Here is a 20,268-nt window from a genome sequence, read left to right as displayed (position 1 = left end):
TGCAATTCATATAAAAGTTATACAATTTATTTGTAGATAGATACTTACAGAAAATTATAAATACATTCATGAAATTACTATAACTAGACAATTTTAAAATAAGTAATTGTTACAAGCATATTTGAAATTTGAATCTGTATTTAGAATGAGATACATGTTAATCATTATTGTTCTTACTATTTAGTAATAAAATTATAATACTTAATTAATTAAATTTTTATTTCTAATACTTAGTGTTTACAGTTAATTTGTTTGTAATACATACGTAGGCTACAGACTAATTAAATCATTGCATTTACAATATTACAATATCAAATATAGGAACTAGAACAAAGTACATTTATTATATAAATTGTACCGATTAATATTTATTTTAAATTTAATACTTTATATTAATTGAATAAAATATGTACCTTATTTAAGAGATACATATTTATTGTTTTTTTGATTTTTTATAATGGTTGAATTCTATAGATATTTGACACATTGAATAAAATATTATGATGATAATAATGTTTTCAATCCATGTATCTAAAAAATTATAATAAATGAATTAATTTAATACTGTAAAATCTATTGATGATAAAAATTACTTACTGAGTAAAAATATTGCTTCAAAAAAACTCAATCCAGCATCAATACCACCAAAAAAGAAAAAGTTTGAAATGGCCGACAGCATTGTTAAAGGACTGGTTATAAGTGCTAAAAACCGCCTTTCATTAGGGTGACTTAAATTGCACTATAATCATATAATTCACAATGGTTATGAACAATTGACTGATCTATACTGAGTGTAGCAAAAGTCAGTTCCTCAATATATTAATAATAATAATAGGCAGATTTTAGATAACTCAACAGCGGTAACTGACTTATGCCCATTTCTGTATATTATTTTAAAGTTTATTTTTAACTTATAACCAGCATTAGTTTTTTGTTGATCATTTCAACAAATTTTGAATCTATACTATATATTTTATGTTGTTCGCTTTTTGGAGGGCAGTGTTTAAGTTAGTAAATACCTAATTTGTGTTTAATGTTCATCAAAAAACTTACTACATACATCTAACGTCCAAATATTGATATTTTAGAATTGAATCAATAAATATAAGTTAAGTAAAATAAACATATTCACCGCTTGATATATTTTAAAACACATAAACCCACTAGTCTTTTATATAAGACCTCTAAAATAAACAATTTTAATTACTTTAACATAGTGGAAATAGCAAGAAGTTTTTCCAACAACCCTGGCTACGGTTTCCAATGTAATGCCTATGAAGTTGAAAAAAGTCCATAAGAAAACTTCCCATGATAATCCATGCCAAATGAAAATAAATGCGAAACACATAAATGACCTAGTCAGTTTGGTACCAAGTCTAACATTTTCCGAATGATATCCAGATGGTCTATAAATATACCTGAAAAATAACAGTTAAATATAAACACAAGATATAGACATTAATATATTCTTTCTATACTTTTATATTTTATTAGAAGTTTATATATGGATCTTATTTTGCATACATAAATACATAATATTATATTAATTAAGTATCTTATCTACTTGTATATTAATATGATTTAAATGGATATTTATTTTACAGAATAAAATAGTTTTATTATAAAGTCAAAGGGATATTTGAGTTCCATGTAAATGTATAGAAGTACCGCATAAACATTTTTATTGTTAGTAATTACATCAAAAGTGTTTCCAGTTGTCATTCAGAGATGATAAAAACCTTCATCATTTAAAAACCAATGCATAGAGCATGTTCCATTTAGTCTAAAATTTAATAAAATTGTATAGTGAGTTTAGCACCTAACTTCTTTTCTAAATATAAAAAAAAAAATTTCTTGTGGTTCAAAACTACTGAATATTAAATTGATTTTAATATTTTAAAAAGTAGCAATGAGATGCTCTAGAGTCAGAAAATAATGTTTTATGTACTTAGTAACATATTTTCAACAACTTGTAACTCAAAAAACACTTTCCAATCACTATTAAAGCTAATCTACGCACTTGTTGATTGTTATGCATGAGAGACAGTGAAAAAATCTGTAGAAGATTACCCTGGTGTGGCACTGTGTGCTGAGATTAAATATACATACAAATATGTTTATTTAACCAATCGATTACATACTTCAATATTATAATCTCTTGTTTAAAATATTCATATTAATACAAACAAAAAAGTGTTCATTCTAATTTAGTAAGTGATGGTAATTTAGGTTGGTTATTAGTAATAACTTATTACACATTAATATTTCAATTTAATCTAGGTAAAATCGGTAAAAAAATGTATTTACCAGTTTTTCTAACTTTAATTTTGAGTTTTTTATCAAAACTAACAAATTGTAATGAAAAACCAGTGATTGGAATATTAACACAAGAAGTTTATTGGACTGGTTTTAAAAATGTAGCACCATCAAGTAAGTCGTATATAGCTGCATCTTATATTAAACCAATCGAAGCTTCTGGAGGACGAGTTGTACCAGTTTTCACCAACAGGACTACTAAATATTATATGTATGTTACTACACAATAATATAATCTGCAACACAATTAACAGTTATAAAATGTTATAGGGATGTGGTGAGAAAAGTAAATGGCATTTTGGTCCCTGGAGGAGGAAGTGCATTTAATAATAGTTTTGGAATAGATAAATCGACAAATGAAATTTTTCAGATTGCAAAACTTGTAAATAATATATGTAACAAAATTAAAGATATCAATATGGATAGATTAATACATTTATTTAGGGTCAAAATACTTTGTTGTCCATTGACTACATTTTGTCTTTTTTTTCAGGTAAACAATGCAAATGATCACTTTCCAATTCTTGGAATTTGCTTGGGATTTGAACTTCTTTTAATGGCATCTATCAATTGGAAATTTCCTTTTTCAAAATGCGATGCTCAAGATATCTATTTACCTTTAACATTAGTACCAGAAATGGAAGAAAAAAGTGTGTTGTTTAAAAACATGCCTAAAGATATCCGAAACATATTACTTACAAAACCAGTCACAGCAAATCATCATTAGTATGTATTAATTAATTATTTTAATTAGATATACACTTTATAACATAAAAATCAACTATCATATTAGAAACGTTTCTATTATTAACGTTTAAGTAATAACTAATAACAGATCACTCATTACTGAGATTTAGAAGTTGTTGATGCTCTCTACATAGATTTCTCAATGTACTCTCAATTTATAGTAGATTAAGCTAAAAAGCCATTCTATACAATGACGAGTTTAAAAATAAAAAAAACCATATTTGTATATTTTGTCTATTTTAGAAAAAAGTGCCTATTTCTTCATTGTTATTCAATAAGTTTATATTTTTATCCATTATATCTATACATTTTTTGGATATTTTAAAGCAAAATGCATGTCTATAATATTCATTACAACACAGATATTATTTCAAGAGTATTGATATAGAGCCATATATATTCCAATTATTTATAATTTTAACAGGTTAGGTCCGTACATGTAAAGTATATGGGATATCCGGGTATGAATTTAAGAAAAATATTTCACTGCTACTTTATTTAATTTATTGTACAGGAATATTATTTAATCTACATTCTATTAAACATATTTTTATTTATGTAAATATCTTTTTTTACAGTAAATGTATGGAGGAAACAAACTTTACATTAATGAACTTAAATACATTTTGGAATCCTATATCAACAAATAAAGATAAAGATAATTTAACATTCATATCCATTATAGAAGCAAAAAACTATCCATTTGTGGGATTACAATTTCATCCAGAAAAAAATGCCTATGAATGGAAAAAAAATGACCCTCATAGTTGGTCAGCAATATATTCAGCACGCTATTTTTATGATTGGTTTGTCAACGAATGTCGTCAAAATAAGCATAGATATATCAAACAAAGTCAGCTGGAAAATGAATTAATTTATAACTACCCTACCACTTACGTGGGGAAATTGAAATCTGTTTTCGAGCAAGTTTACTTTTTTAATGAATAAATGTATCATTGGTTTGTTCTAAATGGCATAACTCACAATAGTACTATAATTTTAAATAATATATTATTCTATTTCTTTAGAGTATACATATATATATATAAAATGTACATATTATATTGTATTTTGCATAATATATTATTATTACTATAATAAACAAGGAATGATATTTTTATATTTTTAAAAAACCAATAATTTATATCTACACCTTTGATGAAATACATTTACATGAGTTTCAATAACATCAATTTTCAACAATTTTTATAAATTGTATCAACAAAACACTATTTCAATATTCTGAACAGTCTGAAGTGTTGAATAATCCAAAGCTTTGGTTTTTTTTAAAAATTATATACCAATTTGAATGAATGTATAAGTATTTTCAGGTAAGTATAAAATTAAATAAGATTTATAAATATATTTTTATTTAGTGATTTTTTTACAATATTTCAACCAAAAAAAGTAACAGTGTTTTTTATTTTTTTATGTGATAATTTGATACAGCTCTGAATAATATCTGCTATAAATTATATTTGTATTATGGGCAGATAGCTTAAAAATTAAGATATAATAATCTCGTCATTAAATTAATGCAATTTTAAATTACAAGTAATTGGTTTGACATTTAAAGTTTTTAATAATGTGTTTGATTAAACTATTATAATTGGAAACATGGTATAAAAAGTAAGATAAAAAATTCGAAAATAAACCATTACTATTAGGTAACTAATACACATAAGACAAGCTTTGAAATAATTTTGAACTTGCAGTTTGTTTGTTCAATCAGTGTTTTAATTTAGTACATGTACTAGTTATTTCCAAAATATGTATTTACTAGTTTTTATTGCTTTAATTTTGAGTTTTGTAACAAAACTCACAAATTGTAATGAAAGGCCAGTGATTGGAATTTTAACACAAGAAGTTTATTGGTCGAGTTTTAAAAATTTAGTACCACTTAATAACTCATATATAGCTGCATCTTATGTTAAATCAATTGAAGCTTCTGGAGGACAAGTCGTACCAGTTTTCACCAACAGGACTACTGAATATTATATGTACGTTACAGTATAATTACATTTTTTATAACAAACACAAATAACAACTATAATATGTTATAGGGATGCAGTGAAAAAAGTGAATGGCATTCTGGTCCCTGGAGGAGGATGTGCGTTTAATATTAGTTTTGGAATATGTCAATCGACAAATGAGATTTTTCACATTGTGAAACATGTAAAAAATATAACATAATTAAAGAAATCAATAAAATTAATACATTTATTCATGGTTGAAATCTTTTGTTGCTCATGCACTCATCATTGCCAGTTTTTTCAGTTATAAATAATACAAATAACAATAATTTACAATAACAGGGATTTGTTTAGGATTTTAATTCTTCTTAATTTCACTATTTTTTATATTTCAAAAGACCTTAGGCCATTCATTTGTTTTTCAGATAAATGATGAAGGAGATCGATTTCCAATACTTGGAATTTGTTTAGGATTTGAACTTCTTTTAATCACATCTATTGATGGAAAAAATCCTCTAACAGCCTGTGATTCTATAGGCATGAATTTACCTCTAAATCTTATACCAACAATGGAAGAAAAAAGTGTGTTATTCAAAACAATGCCAAAGGATGTTCGAAACATTCTACTTACAGAACCTGTCACAGCAAACCATCATATGTATGAATGAATTCTAATATTATTTTTATATAGATATTAGAACATTATATTATACACTTAGAACAAACTAAAAGTATAATTACTTATTATAACATTTGGGATATCATAGTCACATAGGTAGATTTTAAGGGGTAGGGATAAATTTAACATTTCAAAACATGATAATTATTAAGTTTTTATTATGAATTTACTTTTTTTTGTATCTATTTATACATTAAAAATTGGTTTCAATATTTTATGCTATTTATAAAACATCATTCTTGTGTATATAATTAAAGAGAATATGGAAAAACAAATTAAAGATTTCTAGACTTAATGATAACATAATAATATAAACATGGTTTTATTAATATATTTATTGAAGCATTTTTTAAAAATTTTAATTAATTGGTATTGTTTTTTATACAGTCATTGTGTAACACAAAAGAACTTTACGTCAATGAAGTTAGATCACTTTTGGAATCCTATAACAATAAATGAAGATGAAAATAATTTGACATACATATCCACAGTAGAAGCTAAAAATTATCCATTTGTGGGATTACAATTCCATCCAGAAAAAAATGCTTATGAATGGGAAAGAAATGACCCTCATAGTTGGTCAGCAATATATTCAGCACGCTATTTTTATGATTGGTTTGTCAATGAATGTCGTCAAAATAAGCATAGATATATCAAACAAAGTCAGCTGGAAAATGAATTAATTTATAACTACCCTACCACTTACGTGGGGAAATTGAAATCTGTTTTCGAGCAAGTTTACTTATTTGATGAATAAATGTATCAACTGTGAATTTTAAATATCACAATAGTATTGTAGTTATAAATAGTTTAGTATATTCTTTATTAAAATCTAAGATTATATCTGTAAATTATCATTATTATTCATACTTTAATGGTTTAATACACTATGCACATTGCGCATGAACCAAGTGTCTGGCACATTAAAATATTAATAAGACTGATATTAAACATAGAATACTATTCTATCATTTTTATAATTTTATGTACTACCTATAACACTAATTATGTAACTATAATTGAGTACATTGTTGTATTTTTTTACAGATACTTTATTACATTCTATTTTAAGAGTTAAGACTTGCTATATAATGAGTTATTACATTTTATATAGTAGATATTTTTTATAGATAAAGTTAAAACTAATTCTATATGTATAACTAAATTTATGCACATCAAGTAAATATAATTAAACTTACTCTTTTAAGAAGTTGTAAAGTCCTCGATCAAAACTTCTCCACATATCGGAATATAAATAAATTCGTGAAATGCATTTTGGTGGTTTGGGAGGTTCAATGAATTCATCAAATCTTGCAACTGTAATTACAGTACCATAAATGAATGTGTACTTAATGAAAAAAAATTGTCCCATTCCAAAACCAAATCCACTAAGTGCACTAATTCCAAAATGTTTGAAAACCTAGAAAAATAATAATAAATGAAATCATTACAACTAAAAATGTTATTTTATGATTAGGTAAGCAAAACATACTTTAATATTTTGTAAAAACATATTAATATAAACATAATGTAACATGAACTCAGCAAAAAACATCCAAAAAAAGTATCTAATCAAATTTATTATGAGTTTTGACAAACGTTGACTCAATGGTGTGATGGTAGTATTTGTATTTTCATCCTGTTGTAAAAAAAAAAAAAATATTAAAGGAATTAAAATAATCAATTTTTAAATGAAATTACATTAATTTTTTTGTAAATAATTATGGGTCCAAAGAAAAAACATGGTAAGTAAAATGAATATGCTAAAAAGTGTAGACAATTCGGCAAAGTTTTACTTTTAGCTTTATCCAATGAGCTAAGTGAAAAACTTATACAGCGTAATTGATGCCAGTATATTGTCAAAAGTAATAAATATGCAATCTCTCCATCTGAACTAGGGTCAAAAATGGTCTATAAGCATAACAATAATAATTATTAATATTTATAAAGTATAATTTACAATTCTTAACTCCCTCACTTACAAATAAAGAATCATTGTATGACCCAACTCCTAATAATAATATGCTTGTAATCCAAATGGAAAATTGATTACCAAATAATAATAAACAGTAATAAATCAAAGTCAGACCAAAAAATATGAAGACTGATAATAAACCAAAATTATGAGCTACACATAAGCTAGTAACAGTAATAAACCAGACATCACGTATTGTTGATATCTATATAAAATGAGAACAAAATGTATAATTTATCAATTATTTGTAAGACTTTATAAATTAATATGAATAAAAAACCTTTGAAAAATAATGTTGTGTCAATAGTAGAATTGATGAATGTAAAATAACCCATGGACCTAACGAGTACATAAGAAATGTAGTCCATATTCTCCATTCTGGACAAGTATCTTTTCTTCGACCAAGCCAATGCCATCCAGGTACTAAGTCAGGTACTTCTGAATTCTTCAAATCTAATAAAATATAAATATACATTAGGTATATGGAAAAGCAAAAGATTAAAATATATATGTCAAAAATTTCTTACTGAAGCTGACATCTAATAAATTATAAGCAGCATAAATTATGCCTGAAGCCCATATAACAATATAGCAAACTATTTCAAAACGATGCAATGGCACATATTGATTTTCCACTTTTTTCATTTTGAATATTGGCAAATATAATATATGTACATGTATATTTAATTCAAACAATATGTTATACCTAAAAATAATTAAAATCTTGTCAGTATTAAATTACAATACAAAAATAATAATATATTTTATTCATAATTCACTCTTATAAATACAATACAAACTTGGGAATCCAACATAATATGTAAAATCCAATCACTGTTAAGTTATTGAAAAAGCTATATTATAAGAAATTGTTATTACATTTCTATGGATATTTGTTTTGGTCAGGCATGGTTTGTTTTTAGCATAATAACATAATTTACTTAAAACGATCATGCTGCAATCTTATTTCTTTAACTCATTAAATACAACTATTAAACTATAATCAGCTAAGTATGTTTGATTTGATAGTACATATTTCAATATTTATGAGTGTATAATCCTTTGTATTTAAACTAACTAGGTAAATTTGTTTTCATCAGTCTAATTATTATTTTCTTCATTTTCATCAACTCTGATTTGCTCCTCAGCAAAAAAACAATCTCCCCATTCAGCCAAACTGCACAGCGTCGTAGGCTGTCCTCAGTTAATCTCACATACTCACATCTTATAATTATTAAGCAGTTAAAAAAATATCAAAATTTCATAATTTGATTTGTATCATGTAAGTTGTTTAGATAGTATGGATATTAGACAGCATTTTACCACGAGAAAATCACAATGCACAAGGTATTACTAAGTTAACAACGCCGGGTTAGTGTATAATATAATATCAAGTAGCCACACTAAACAGTAAACATTGATATTTTATAATTTAAATTTTATTTTACATATCTTATACCATCAATTGTTCTTATTGTTCTTTTTTTTGTAACAATTTCAATCAACATGTCAACATGTTTCAATTGTTATTTTTTTTACATTGAATTGATTATAATTTATAATATAATTATGATCTAGGTACTTACAATACTTATTTTAAATATAACGACCATTCAAAATGAAAACTAAATAACAAGGAAACTTTAATGCATAGAATTATTAATTATCGTCAATTTATTAATATGTCAAAATCTGTCGAATCAAAACAAATCAATGGTGAAAAAATAAATAAGCAGACAAATAGTTTGGTTTATTTATTTAAAATGGATAATTAATTTTGATCAAGTCATTAAAATATAGAGAAACAGTTTGATAACTATAAAGATTGAAATTATGGGGATTTGTGACAGTTTAAATTTGAATATTAGCCATATAGGAACACGATACTCCTACAAGTAGGTACTACTACAGATTAAATAAAAAGATTTTTATTTAATCTGTGATACTACAGTCAACAAGTAATAAGCAAACAGTAATAAGTAACAAGTAAGTACCTACTTATAGTAGCATTGCAGGAACTAGTAATAATTATTAATAACTATAAAGTGTAAAATAAACAGCAAACGGAGTTTGTTTTTTTCAAAATGTTACATTCAACTAATCAAACTCAATTCCTATATAATAATGTAGATACCTACCTAAACGGCTAAACAGTACATTGTTTACATGGTGGACATGGCTGTATTCAAACTTTGAAGAGTATACTAGTGAAAAGTGAACTATAATTAAAATTTTAAATTTTAAATAGTTTATTCTTTGACTATACCGATTACCGAAAAGTACATTATCTTGTCTAATCGTGTTGTTAAGTGATTACAATCAAATATCTACTTTAAAATGATAATACCGAAAACCGGCTCATTTTCTGGTGGATAATTTATTTGATATTTCCCGCCTATATACAGTGCCACCAGAAGTTGCAAACCGTAATAAAAAAACCTCTTCACAATAAATTTTATGATTATTGTTATTACGAAAATAGGAATGTTGTATTTTGGAACTTTTTATAACTTTAAATAGGTAGCTATTATTTTCATAAATGAATTAAAAATAAACCAAGCTCTCTTTCAAGTGTTGATATCGCCAATCACCATGGATTATGGAACAATATTGAACGATTAAATCGAAATGAAACTATCAGCTGATCTATTTTTTATTTTTACCTGTTAATCTTTTTCTGAAAACAGAATTCTGATTTCTGAACCTCCCAGAAGACCAGAAACATGAACACAAATCATCCGCCAACCAAATTTGGACCAGAGTTACGGAAACGTTAACTGCCACAATCGTTTATTCTTGCTAAAATGTCAGTGTCATAGGCCCGACAATCGACATTACGCCATACCAGTTATAAGTTGTGAAACGTTTGGAAAACAGTGGTTTTGAGGGAACTGGTTCTTGAAACTTTCAATTATGACGGTACTACGGTAGTTTCTAGTAGAAAATTACCTATATCTTATTGGCAATTTGGGGGTCATAAGTAAAAACAACTCCTAGGTAATTTCCAGCATCATGGAGAAAAATATAAGGTTATTTTTATTTGGTGTTACTCAAAAACGAATAAACATAGATAGACAAATGTTTATATTAGCATTATCTAGACATTTCCAAAAATTTTGACTCTTTTGAGCTATTTATAAGCATGTGAAATTTCTAAGAAATTTCGATTTCTTTATTAATTTTAAATGAAAATTGTTTGCTTTGCAAAAAACTTGTAGGTACATTTAATACAAGGTTACTCGTAAATTGTTAAGTATTACTGTAATTATTGACTATACTGTACTAACAATAATTCGAACAAATATTATCATTTATTATATTGCTGTTACGTAATATAATTGACATTTTTGCCTTTTGGTAAAAATTAATTCAAACTAGCTACCGTACATTTGGAAAACTAATAAAATAAAAGAAGGGGATAAGTACCTACTATAAGTTTATTAAGTTTTTTGATCCAGCGAACATTTTTTTGCAATATTTTTTCCCCTTGTTATTTCTATCTTATTTCCTTTAATCATTATCATAATTTGCATAGGTTTATCGTTAAAACACGATATTCATTTAATTTGATGATTCACAATGAGCTGCATATTTATTTTATTATACCCACTAATATTTTGTAACTATCTTAATATTACTTTACGATTCATTACTAATTACTATAAATTATAATGTAGGTCGTAGGTGTATTTTACTATATTTTAACGATAACTATGAAAGTAGCTATAATTATTGAGCTATACATTTATTATAATTATCATATTGTTGAAATTAATACAATTAAAAAAAAACCTTTGTAACCATCCAACAGCTATTAAATATTACCTACATCAACAATATATACATATATTATTTATTACACGTGTGAGGCGGCGATAATAAGCGAGAACATCATAATAGAATATAACAGACCTTCGTCCGACAAAGCAGCGTTATCCTGAGATTAAAATATACATTTAGTTAAATACTATAAAAATTCAATAGATTATGTTTATTCAATCACTCAATGATAGATAATGCAATGTTATATACATTTTAATCACTTGCTTATAAAATGCAAAGCCTCATGTTAGGTTAGGCTAAAAATCTACTTTGGTAAGTGCTGGTGTTTGGTGTCGATCATTATAATACTTCAATTTAAATTAGGTAAAATTGGAAACACAATGTACTTACCAGTTTTTCTAACTTTAATTTTATGTTTTGTGGCAAAACTAACCATTTGTAATGAAAGACCAGTGATTGGAGTACTAACACAGGAAATTTATTGGTCTATAAGTTTCAAAAAATTATTGCCATCATATAAATCGTATATAGCTGCATCTTATGTTAAATCAATTGAAGCTTCTGGAGGACGAGTTATACCAGTTTTCACAAACAGGACTACTGAATATTATAAGTATGTAACAACAGAACAATTACATTTGAACATTACCTAAAAAAAAAACAATTACCAATATTTTAAAATGCTTTAGGGATGTAGTGAACAAAGTAAATGGAATTTTGGTTCCTGGAGGAGGATGTGCGTTTAATATTAGTTTCGGAATCAGTCAATCAACCAGTGAAGTTTTTCAGATTGCCAAACGTGTAATTTATGTATAATTTAATAAAATAATTTATTTTTTAAGACTACCTATTTCTAAAGGGTTGAACGTTGGAAATACTTCTAATTATATTACATGTTCACCATATTATACAATATATATATATATATATATATAATATATACGACTATTTAAACTAACATCTTATTGAATTATAAATATAATAACAAAAATACTATGTAGAGATTTTCATTATTTCATAATTTCATATATTTATATTTTGTGACCACTCATTTATGATTAGGTGCATAGGCGTGTCCAAGGTCTGATTTCAGATGGCCACGGCTACAGATTTATCAAACTTAGATATTATACATATCTAAAGTTTCTCCCCCCCCCTCTAGGTATGCGTCTGGTTGCGCCCTCTGAGGCTCTACCGCAGAGCCTCTGAGTAAAAGATCTGACCTATAACTATAGGCGCGTCCGTGGATATAAGTCAAGTGGAGTACAATAGGTAATTATAATAGCTAGCTTGTCAATCAAACTGTTATATACCTTTTTGTAATTAATTTTAATTATTAGTTAAATATTCAGTATGTTTTAGAACTGGCTCATATTACGTTCTTGTTGGTCTTTGGTTAAAGGTCTGGTGATCTATATGTTACCACCTCGTCGACCTCTACTAGGAATATAATACAATGATACTATGATCGTGATGAGTAGTTATTCCTAATTACTTGATAGTTGATAACAGCATCTATAAACGCCAAAATTAATCATCTGTGCAGAATTCAGATAATAATGAATATATATTTTAAATACGATTATTGGTCCAGTTGTTCCGAAGGAAATAATAATAACAATTTATTTAGTGTTAGTGAGTAACTTAACTGAAATTACAAGTTACTGAAACAAAATTGTAATTTGATGGTAATTTAAATATATTTTATTGTAAGTAAAATTTTTTGATGTCTGAAATTTGATACAGCTATTAACTATTTTGACGATGATAAAATGTTATTTTTGGAATTCTTATTTGGATTTCTTATTTGTATTGATTAAAATTAATTTGAAAAATAAAGATTAATGTGTGGGGATATATAATTTTATATTGTTGATACTTGATTGTCATTATTTAGTTTAAGTATACTGGTGTATTGACAATATGGTTAATAAGCTCCAGTGATATTTTTGAAAAAAAAAATGTTATTATGACTAAGGTCTATACATAGATCCATTAAACTGTTTTCAAATGTATTCAGATAGATCTTATAGGTTTAAAAATGTTGTTTCTAGATTAATGATGACGGAGATCGATTTCCAATACTTGGAATTTGTCTAGGATTTGAACTTCTTCTTATCGCATCCATTGGCGGTAAAAACCCTCTGGCACGATGTAATTCGAACGACGTCAATTTACCACTCAATTTAATATCGACAATGGAAGAAAAAAGTGTGTTATTCAAAACAATGCCAAAAGATGTTCGAAACATATTACTCACAGAACCAGTCACAGCAAATCATCATAAGTATGTTTAATTATTCAGTATCTTTAAATAACCTGTATATAGCAGGCGCGGATACAAGGAGGGCATGGGAGCAATTATCCCCCCCCCCCAAAAAAAATTAAGAAAAAAAAGATATATGATTTATTATAGAATAAATCCATTCTATAATCAATGAAAATACTATATTATTTCACATTAAATTATTCTTAGGCTCTAGTAATATTTAGCTCTGCAAATGTAGAAAAAGTAATGTAATTAAATATTTTATAAGCAATAAAATGAGATGTAAGATTGAATAACCTAAATATTAAAAAAAAAATGTTGTTTAATTATTTTTTAGTCTATTTAAAGGTAACCTAATCAGTAATCATCATTATTCTGATGTCGAAAAATATTATCATAATAAACCCTGATAATCTCTATTAATAATATTTGATGACCCCCCCTCCCCCCGTAAAAATGTTCTGGATCCGCGCCTGGTAGGTATAATGTTATCTATTATACATTTTAACAAAGGTATGGCCGTATGCCCGTATACTGTACCTATAGGTAATAATACTTATGTATAATAAAGAATAATATAAATATATAATACATATTGTAAGTTAAGGTTTCTTTTACCAAAATGANAAATAATATTTTAATGATACTGTTAATGACTTTTCATTATTAAACTTAGTTTAAAAAAAAATTTTCAATCAAACATTTTTTAAACAACAAACATTAAATAAACATAATTTTCTCAATAATCTCATACATCTAACGGAACCCTTGACATTGTCCCACGGAACCCTAAGGTTCTGCGGAACACACTTTGGGAAACGCTGCTTTAATGTATAAGGTAAGTATTCGGGTACTATTTGATTATTGATCAATAATTATATAAATAATAGTATTAAAAAGTTATTACCAATCCCAATATATCTTTTCAACAGTCAAATGTTTAAATTTAAATTTAAATGTCTATGTCAATTTAAGTCTTCTTCTTTTTGTTAAATTGTCATTAAACTGATCAATAATTGTGTCAAAATTAATTTTAAAAGTTTTTTCAATATGTAAAATAATCATCTTACTTAGTCTTTTTTGGTCAATGCATGGTGTTTCTCGTAAATGTTTTAAGGTGACAAAGATTTAAGATATGATGCAAACGAACGTTAGCAGAATTCATTTGAATAGATTGAAAAATTGTATTAATACACGATAATAAATTATCAAATGTGCCAATTGAGTATTTTACAAACACAAATGTATATCAGTATATGAGAGTTAACATTAGAGCTCGCGATTTTGACCGAGTATTAACCAATACGTGTACCCGATTCTTAAATGTATTAATCCTCTTGTAATTAAAATCCGTATTGTTACACGTGTAATTACTCGAGATTCCTTGTATTTAAATTTTGTATAAAAAAATTAATATATTTAAAACTTATAGGCTGTAAGTATAAATTCCATTGTTGTTCTATCTATATCTTAACAATAATAAACAGTTAAACGGTAAATTTCAAAACCCAATGGAGGAGTCTCATATGACTTTCTTAATTTTGTCTTTCTTATTTATTGTTAAACTGCATATTATTTATGTTTATTTTTTTTTTCATTAGCCTTTATAAAAATTTAGCTCAACAATTAAGTGTCTTACAGCTACATTATTTATGCATATATTTATTAGGTAATTTAAAATGCTATAATTAATATTTTTTATTTATATGGTCTGTGAAATCATCGAGCATATTGTCATATTTAATTATTTCCATAGCTTTTTTTGTTTATGTTTTCTTTAAACTCTGTTATTATTTATTAGAATCAGATTAAAAATTGATAGGATAATAATAGGCAACAGACCGGAAATAACATTTTTTTTAAATTTTAAATTTATCCATTAAATTTTTTTTTAGTTAAATATTTTACTCTTCTTGATAAAATAATTATTACTTTACTATTCTAAAAGTGCTTTTTCGATGATATTTTTGGAATTAACTAACAAAATATCAAAGGTATGCTCTCGCCCATCCACCAGTTGACACATATGACTGCCCGGTATAATACATTATATGATCATAGTGATGAGACGTTTTCGGTATAGATCGGTGGTGTAATCGTCATCAAGTGAAGGGGGAGGGGATAACTCGCAATGATATGATAGAATAATGACACGTATTTAAAATTTTAAATATTCTATACATTTTTTATAACAACTAATATGATTGTGATTATACGATGTATAAATTATAAATTAACTAGGTATTACAATTATATTGTTCCTTAATGATTTTTTCTTCTTTTTTTCTCGATCTTTTTGTAGCATTGGCGACATGGGCCATTAGCTTCATACTTACATTAATAATTATGCTAATACACGTTTTGGGTGACAATTTGGTTACAATAATATAGGGGGGACTTTGTGGCTTATGACTATATTGACTATATTCTATTAGTCTATTACTTAAATGTATTTCTCTATTTCGGTGGTCCTGTGGACATGACTTTTTCTGGTTGACAGTCGGGTCCGATTGTTTCATATAAGTTCGTTGGTATATTTAGTTTATCTTCATTTGCTCGGCATTCCGCCATCTGCAGGTGTTTTACTGAGAGGGTTACTCCGCTATAATAACTTTTAATTACTTCGGTGAAGACAACAAAACAAAGTTTTAAAAAGATTTCTTAAGACTTCGACATTTTCCATTAGATTTTGAGTCATATTATGGAACATCATAAATCATTGTTAATGATTTTATCAAATTATTTACTCAATCAATTTTACGGAGAACATTATAGGAGTTTTCACACTAATTTGTATTGTTTTTTACAGTCATTGTGTAACACAAAAGAACTTTACGTCAATGAAGTTGGATGACTTTTGGAATCCTATAACAATAAATAAAGATGAAAATAATTTGACATTCATATCCACAGTAGAAGCTAAAAATTATCCATTTGTGGGATTACAATTCCATCCGGAAAAAAATGCTTATGAATGGGAAAGAAATGACCCTCATAGTTGGTCAGCAATATATTCAGCACGCTATTTTTATGATTGGTTTCTAAATGAATGTCGTCAAAATAAGCATAGATATATCAATCAAAGTACTCTTGAAAATGAATTAATTTATAATTACCCTACTACATACTCGGGGAAATTAAATTCTTCTTTCGAACAAGTATACTTATTTGGTGAATAAAAGTATCATTATATTTTGTTTGTTATAAATTTATATTATTGAAAAATAGTGAAAATTTAATTTCGTTGTGAAAATCTATTATAATTATAAATGCTTTAACCTGAATAAAAACACAAACATTGAAAATTAGTAACGCCATTTAAATTATATAGAACAATTTACATGTGAAAAATGTAGGTAGAGTATTATAATTAAGTTCCTACTACAGTATTAATTCAGGACAAAATCTTAAACATTACCCAGTAGGCGCGGTTAACTATTGCGTACTAAAAATTATTTTTCAAGCTTGAAAATTGGTTGATTTCAAATTAGCTGTGTAGTCAAAAATACATGTTACACAAAGACTGAGGTCCAAGGTCGATGGGAGTGGAGACCAAGGATTTGATTCTTCGTGTATTTAGCTAGTATATAAGTCATATAAACATTTAAAAAGAAAAAAATTAATAAATACTTAGTAAACTATATTAACTTGAATTTTATTACAGTTAAATCATGATATAGTTTATCAAGTCTGGTAAAAAGTAATAACAATATATTATTTACAATTTAAATCGTAGAAGTTTTCATAGTTAATGGAGAAATAATGACTGTAGATAGAACATATTGTACCTATAACGAACACTAGTATTATTATACTTGAAATGGAGTACTGCTGCAGTAAGTAGGTGTATAAAATATAATCGAGGTGATATCTGAGCAAGTTAATAATAGTTTGGGCCATATAGTATTATAAGATGTGTTTCTAAAAAAACATCGAGTATAGCCGAGTAGTTGGGTGAATGGTTAAATAAATTATCATTATATACCTTATGGCTTATAGTTTATACTGACTCGCCATTCGAGGTCAGTTGTCAGTTATTATACATAATGTATAATTTTGAACTGACTCACTTCCAAAATTAGACTCGTCATAAACGCAGTTAAAAAATATAAATCAAGTTGACCTCGAAACAACTACAACCGCGATAATATGTATACCTATATAACTGCAGATGATCGAGTCGCTTCACAACACTTTTACTAATAGTAGTACGATAGAGCTCTAGACGTGTGCACACTTTGACCGCAATTGCAGTGATTTCGGCTTCAAACATAATAATAATCTTTCATCAGCATAATATTATTACTATCGTCATAATGATTTTGAGTGATGTTATGAGTTGTCTATTTGCTTCTCCAACGGTCATCGGTGTCGCCATTGCGGTATTGGCGATCCTTTACCATTTTTCGACCAGCACGTACGGAAAATGGCGTAAACTGAACGTGGCCCACGATCCGCCGTGGCCATTGGTCGGCAACGTGTTCAGAATGTTGACGGGGCGCGAACAGGCGCGTGGTCACATTCGACAAAATTTACAAACGGTTTGCCGGCGAAAGATATTGTGGTTTCTATCAGATGAAGACGCCGTTCCTGATGATTCGTGACCCCGAGCTCATCAACCACATACTGATTAAAGATTTCTCGCACTTCGCTGATCGTGGTATCCACAAGGATCCGTCGACGAACATACTAGCAAACGGGCTGTTCTTCTTGTGCGGTCCCAAGTGGAAAACGATGAGACAGAAACTGAGCCCGGGGTTCTCGTCAGGCAAGCTGAAACTGACCCATGGCCAGATAGCGGCGTGCAGTGACGAGCTGATGCGTTTCATCACAAACAAAATGAAGGAAAACGATCAGATCGAAGTCAAGGAGACCATGGGCAAGTACTCGACAGACGTCATTGGGACGTGCGCTTTTGGTTTGAAATTGGACACAGTGAAGAACGAAGATTCGGATTTTCGTAAGTATGGAAGAGAACTGCTCCAAAATAACTATAGGCTTATTTTCTCACTGATATTGTCAATGATCTCAATGAGATTGACAAAACTATTGGGAATTGCCGAGTTTCCACCCTCAGCTTCTGAGTTTTACGAGTCGGCGATAAACGAAGTCATCAGGTACAGGGAGGAGAACGGCATAGTCAGACATGACGTGGCGCAGAGCTTGATAGAAGCGAGAAGAGACTTGGTGTTGGGCTCCACGGATGAAAGTAAGATTAATACCAATATTATATATTTATGCTACAGATTATTTGGCGGTTTTATCATATTACACGAAAATATAGATAAATTAACTTTTATTCAAAATGATTTATGTGTTGCTTGGCACGTGACCCGACCTTACTCCATAATATGATTATTGCTTTTGGTAGTGAAAACATTTTTATCGATATTTTTAAAATAAAAACTGAAATAATCGATGATTCCAAATATCTATAAAAGTTATATAATAATGTCTATGGTAAAAAAGAGATTCAATATTTGTTGATAATATTATTTACCACAGTGCCAGATAAAATGAGTATAATTACGGGCCGTGTCACTTGCACATATTATAAAACTCACGGTGTTTCGATATGTATATTATTTTGCAGAGGTATTTACTGAGCAGGACATTGTGTCAAATGCGGTCTTGATGTTTTTCGCCGGTTTTGAAACCGTGTCTTCCACGTTGAGTTTTTGTTTGTATGAGTTAGCGCTGAATCAACAAATCCAGGAAAAAATGCGCGATGAATTGAATTCTAAGTTGAAAGAACACGGACAAATGAACAACGATTTTCTATTGGATCTCCATTACACCGATTTGGTATTGGCAGGTGAATATCATGATTTACGATTTTATTATATAGTACCGGGCGATCCATTTGACTTTTGACTCATTATTTCTAAAAAATAGTAACATTTTTTAAAATATACTTTTACATGGTGTCAAATAGTTCCAACAAAACATTTTTTTTTTTTAAATTATGTTTTTTAAGTTTTTTTAATGACAACATACAACATATTTCATATTCCAAATCAAAATATTTTTCTTACCATTTTAATACATTAAAATCAAAATTAAGTTGAGCGGTTACTCCGCCAAATGCTGGTACAAACTCATCTAAACTTTAAATACTTATTATAATTTAGGAATTATTTGTCCTAATTTTGATTTTTATGCACCAAAGTACTAAGAAAAATATTCTGCTTTGAAATAAGAAATAAAAACAGTATGTTATCATTCAAAAAAGTAAAAACTTAAAAGATTATAAGGATAAAAAAATATGATTTTTTAACGGCTAGAAACCATGTAAAATGTATTTCTTCAAAAACTAGTCTAATACTTTTTGAAATAACTAATGTCTTATTTACGTAAAATTGATCACCTGTATACCTACTTGGTAGGGCCTAGGGAATGGTAAACTCCTACAAATGACAATGTTAACTCTTACAAAAGATAGTATATTGACTCCTATAAAATATAAAATAAAATAATAAATATTACAAAATAAAATTAATTTTTTTCCAATTTAGTATCGGCAATA

General features: G+C 27.4%; 4 protein-coding genes and 1 pseudogene across 5 annotated transcripts; 4 read left to right on the top strand and 1 right to left on the bottom strand.

Moving 5' to 3' along the window:
• Positions 1-369: 369 nt before the first annotated feature.
• On the bottom strand, positions 370-9,998 carry LOC111041657 (protein-cysteine N-palmitoyltransferase Rasp). 2 transcript variants are annotated; one of them, XM_022326001.1, is made up of 10 exons: positions 9,829-9,998; positions 8,218-8,396; positions 7,971-8,143; positions 7,698-7,895; positions 7,417-7,626; positions 7,208-7,354; positions 6,915-7,135; positions 1,208-1,418; positions 598-739; positions 434-531 (listed from the first exon to the last, which is right to left on the bottom strand). In XM_022326001.1, the coding sequence occupies exons 2-10, from the start codon at positions 8,333-8,335 to the stop codon at positions 434-436; spliced, it is 1,518 nt and encodes a 505-aa protein (XP_022181693.1). In that variant the 5' UTR covers positions 8,336-8,396; positions 9,829-9,998. The 2 variants fall into 2 exon arrangements, with proteins under 2 accessions (XP_022181694.1, XP_022181693.1); XM_022326002.1 differs by lacking the exon at positions 9,829-9,998 and having other exon boundaries at positions 370-531; positions 8,218-8,335.
• LOC111041660 (gamma-glutamyl hydrolase A-like) lies at positions 1,917-4,094 on the top strand. Its single transcript, XM_022326004.1, has 4 exons — positions 1,917-2,527; positions 2,587-2,698; positions 2,810-3,042; positions 3,642-4,094. Exons 1-4 carry the CDS (start codon positions 2,298-2,300, stop codon positions 4,009-4,011), a joined length of 945 nt encoding a protein of 314 aa, XP_022181696.1. The 5' UTR covers positions 1,917-2,297; the 3' UTR covers positions 4,012-4,094.
• Positions 4,682-6,683, top strand: LOC111041661 (gamma-glutamyl hydrolase A-like). The gene is made up of 4 exons (XM_022326005.1): positions 4,682-5,063; positions 5,127-5,238; positions 5,462-5,694; positions 6,103-6,683. The coding sequence occupies exons 1-4, from the start codon at positions 4,834-4,836 to the stop codon at positions 6,470-6,472; spliced, it is 945 nt and encodes a 314-aa protein (XP_022181697.1). The 5' UTR covers positions 4,682-4,833; the 3' UTR covers positions 6,473-6,683.
• Positions 9,999-11,688: 1,690 nt separating the features above from the next.
• On the top strand, positions 11,689-16,981 carry LOC111041689 (gamma-glutamyl hydrolase A-like). The gene is made up of 4 exons (XM_022326053.1): positions 11,689-12,086; positions 12,163-12,274; positions 13,528-13,760; positions 16,552-16,981. The coding sequence occupies exons 1-4, from the start codon at positions 11,854-11,856 to the stop codon at positions 16,919-16,921; spliced, it is 948 nt and encodes a 315-aa protein (XP_022181745.1). The 5' UTR covers positions 11,689-11,853; the 3' UTR covers positions 16,922-16,981.
• Positions 16,982-17,093: 112 nt separating this feature from the next.
• Positions 17,094-19,631, top strand: LOC111041688 (annotated as a pseudogene).
• The last annotated feature ends 637 nt before the right edge of the window (positions 19,632-20,268 follow it).

The sequence above is a fragment of the Myzus persicae genome, unplaced genomic scaffold (genome assembly GCF_001856785.1).
Source record: "Myzus persicae strain clone G006 unplaced genomic scaffold, MPER_G0061.0, whole genome shotgun sequence".
Taxonomy (NCBI): Eukaryota; Metazoa; Arthropoda; class Insecta; order Hemiptera; family Aphididae; genus Myzus; species Myzus persicae.
The sequence above is the reverse complement of the archived record's forward strand: the minus strand, read 5'-3'. Positions and strand labels throughout refer to the sequence as shown.

What these genes read in the sequence shown, in the direction of transcription:
- LOC111041660 (XM_022326004.1), top strand. Translation starts at nt 2,298, where the DNA reads ATGTATTTACCAGTTTTTCTAACTTTAATTTTGAGTTTTTTATCAAAA. An exon ending in TTTTTCAGATTGCAAAACTT is followed by an intron (nt 2,699 to 2,809) that starts GTAAATAATATA and finishes CTTTTTTTTCAG; the next exon opens with GTAAACAATGCAAATGATCA. An exon ending in GTCACAGCAAATCATCATTA is followed by an intron (nt 3,043 to 3,641) that starts GTATGTATTAAT and finishes CTTTTTTTACAG; the next exon opens with TAAATGTATGGAGGAAACAA.
- LOC111041661 (XM_022326005.1), top strand. Translation starts at nt 4,834, where the DNA reads ATGTATTTACTAGTTTTTATTGCTTTAATTTTGAGTTTTGTAACAAAA. An exon ending in AGGACTACTGAATATTATAT is followed by an intron (nt 5,064 to 5,126) that starts GTACGTTACAGT and finishes AATATGTTATAG; the next exon opens with GGATGCAGTGAAAAAAGTGA. An exon ending in TTTTTCACATTGTGAAACAT is followed by an intron (nt 5,239 to 5,461) that starts GTAAAAAATATA and finishes TTTGTTTTTCAG; the next exon opens with ATAAATGATGAAGGAGATCG.
- LOC111041657 (XM_022326001.1), bottom strand. Translation starts at nt 8,335, where the DNA reads ATGAAAAAAGTGGAAAATCAATATGTGCCATTGCATCGTTTTGAAATA. An exon ending in TGTTTTTACAAAATATTAAA is followed by an intron (nt 7,136 to 7,207) that starts GTATGTTTTGCT and finishes TTATTTTTCTAG; the next exon opens with GTTTTCAAACATTTTGGAAT. An exon ending in CTTTACAACTTCTTAAAAGA is followed by an intron (nt 1,419 to 6,914) that starts GTAAGTTTAATT and finishes GTTATTTTTCAG; the next exon opens with GTATATTTATAGACCATCTG.
- LOC111041689 (XM_022326053.1), top strand. Translation starts at nt 11,854, where the DNA reads ATGTACTTACCAGTTTTTCTAACTTTAATTTTATGTTTTGTGGCAAAA. An exon ending in AGGACTACTGAATATTATAA is followed by an intron (nt 12,087 to 12,162) that starts GTATGTAACAAC and finishes AAAATGCTTTAG; the next exon opens with GGATGTAGTGAACAAAGTAA. An exon ending in GTCACAGCAAATCATCATAA is followed by an intron (nt 13,761 to 16,551) that starts GTATGTTTAATT and finishes TGTTTTTTACAG; the next exon opens with TCATTGTGTAACACAAAAGA.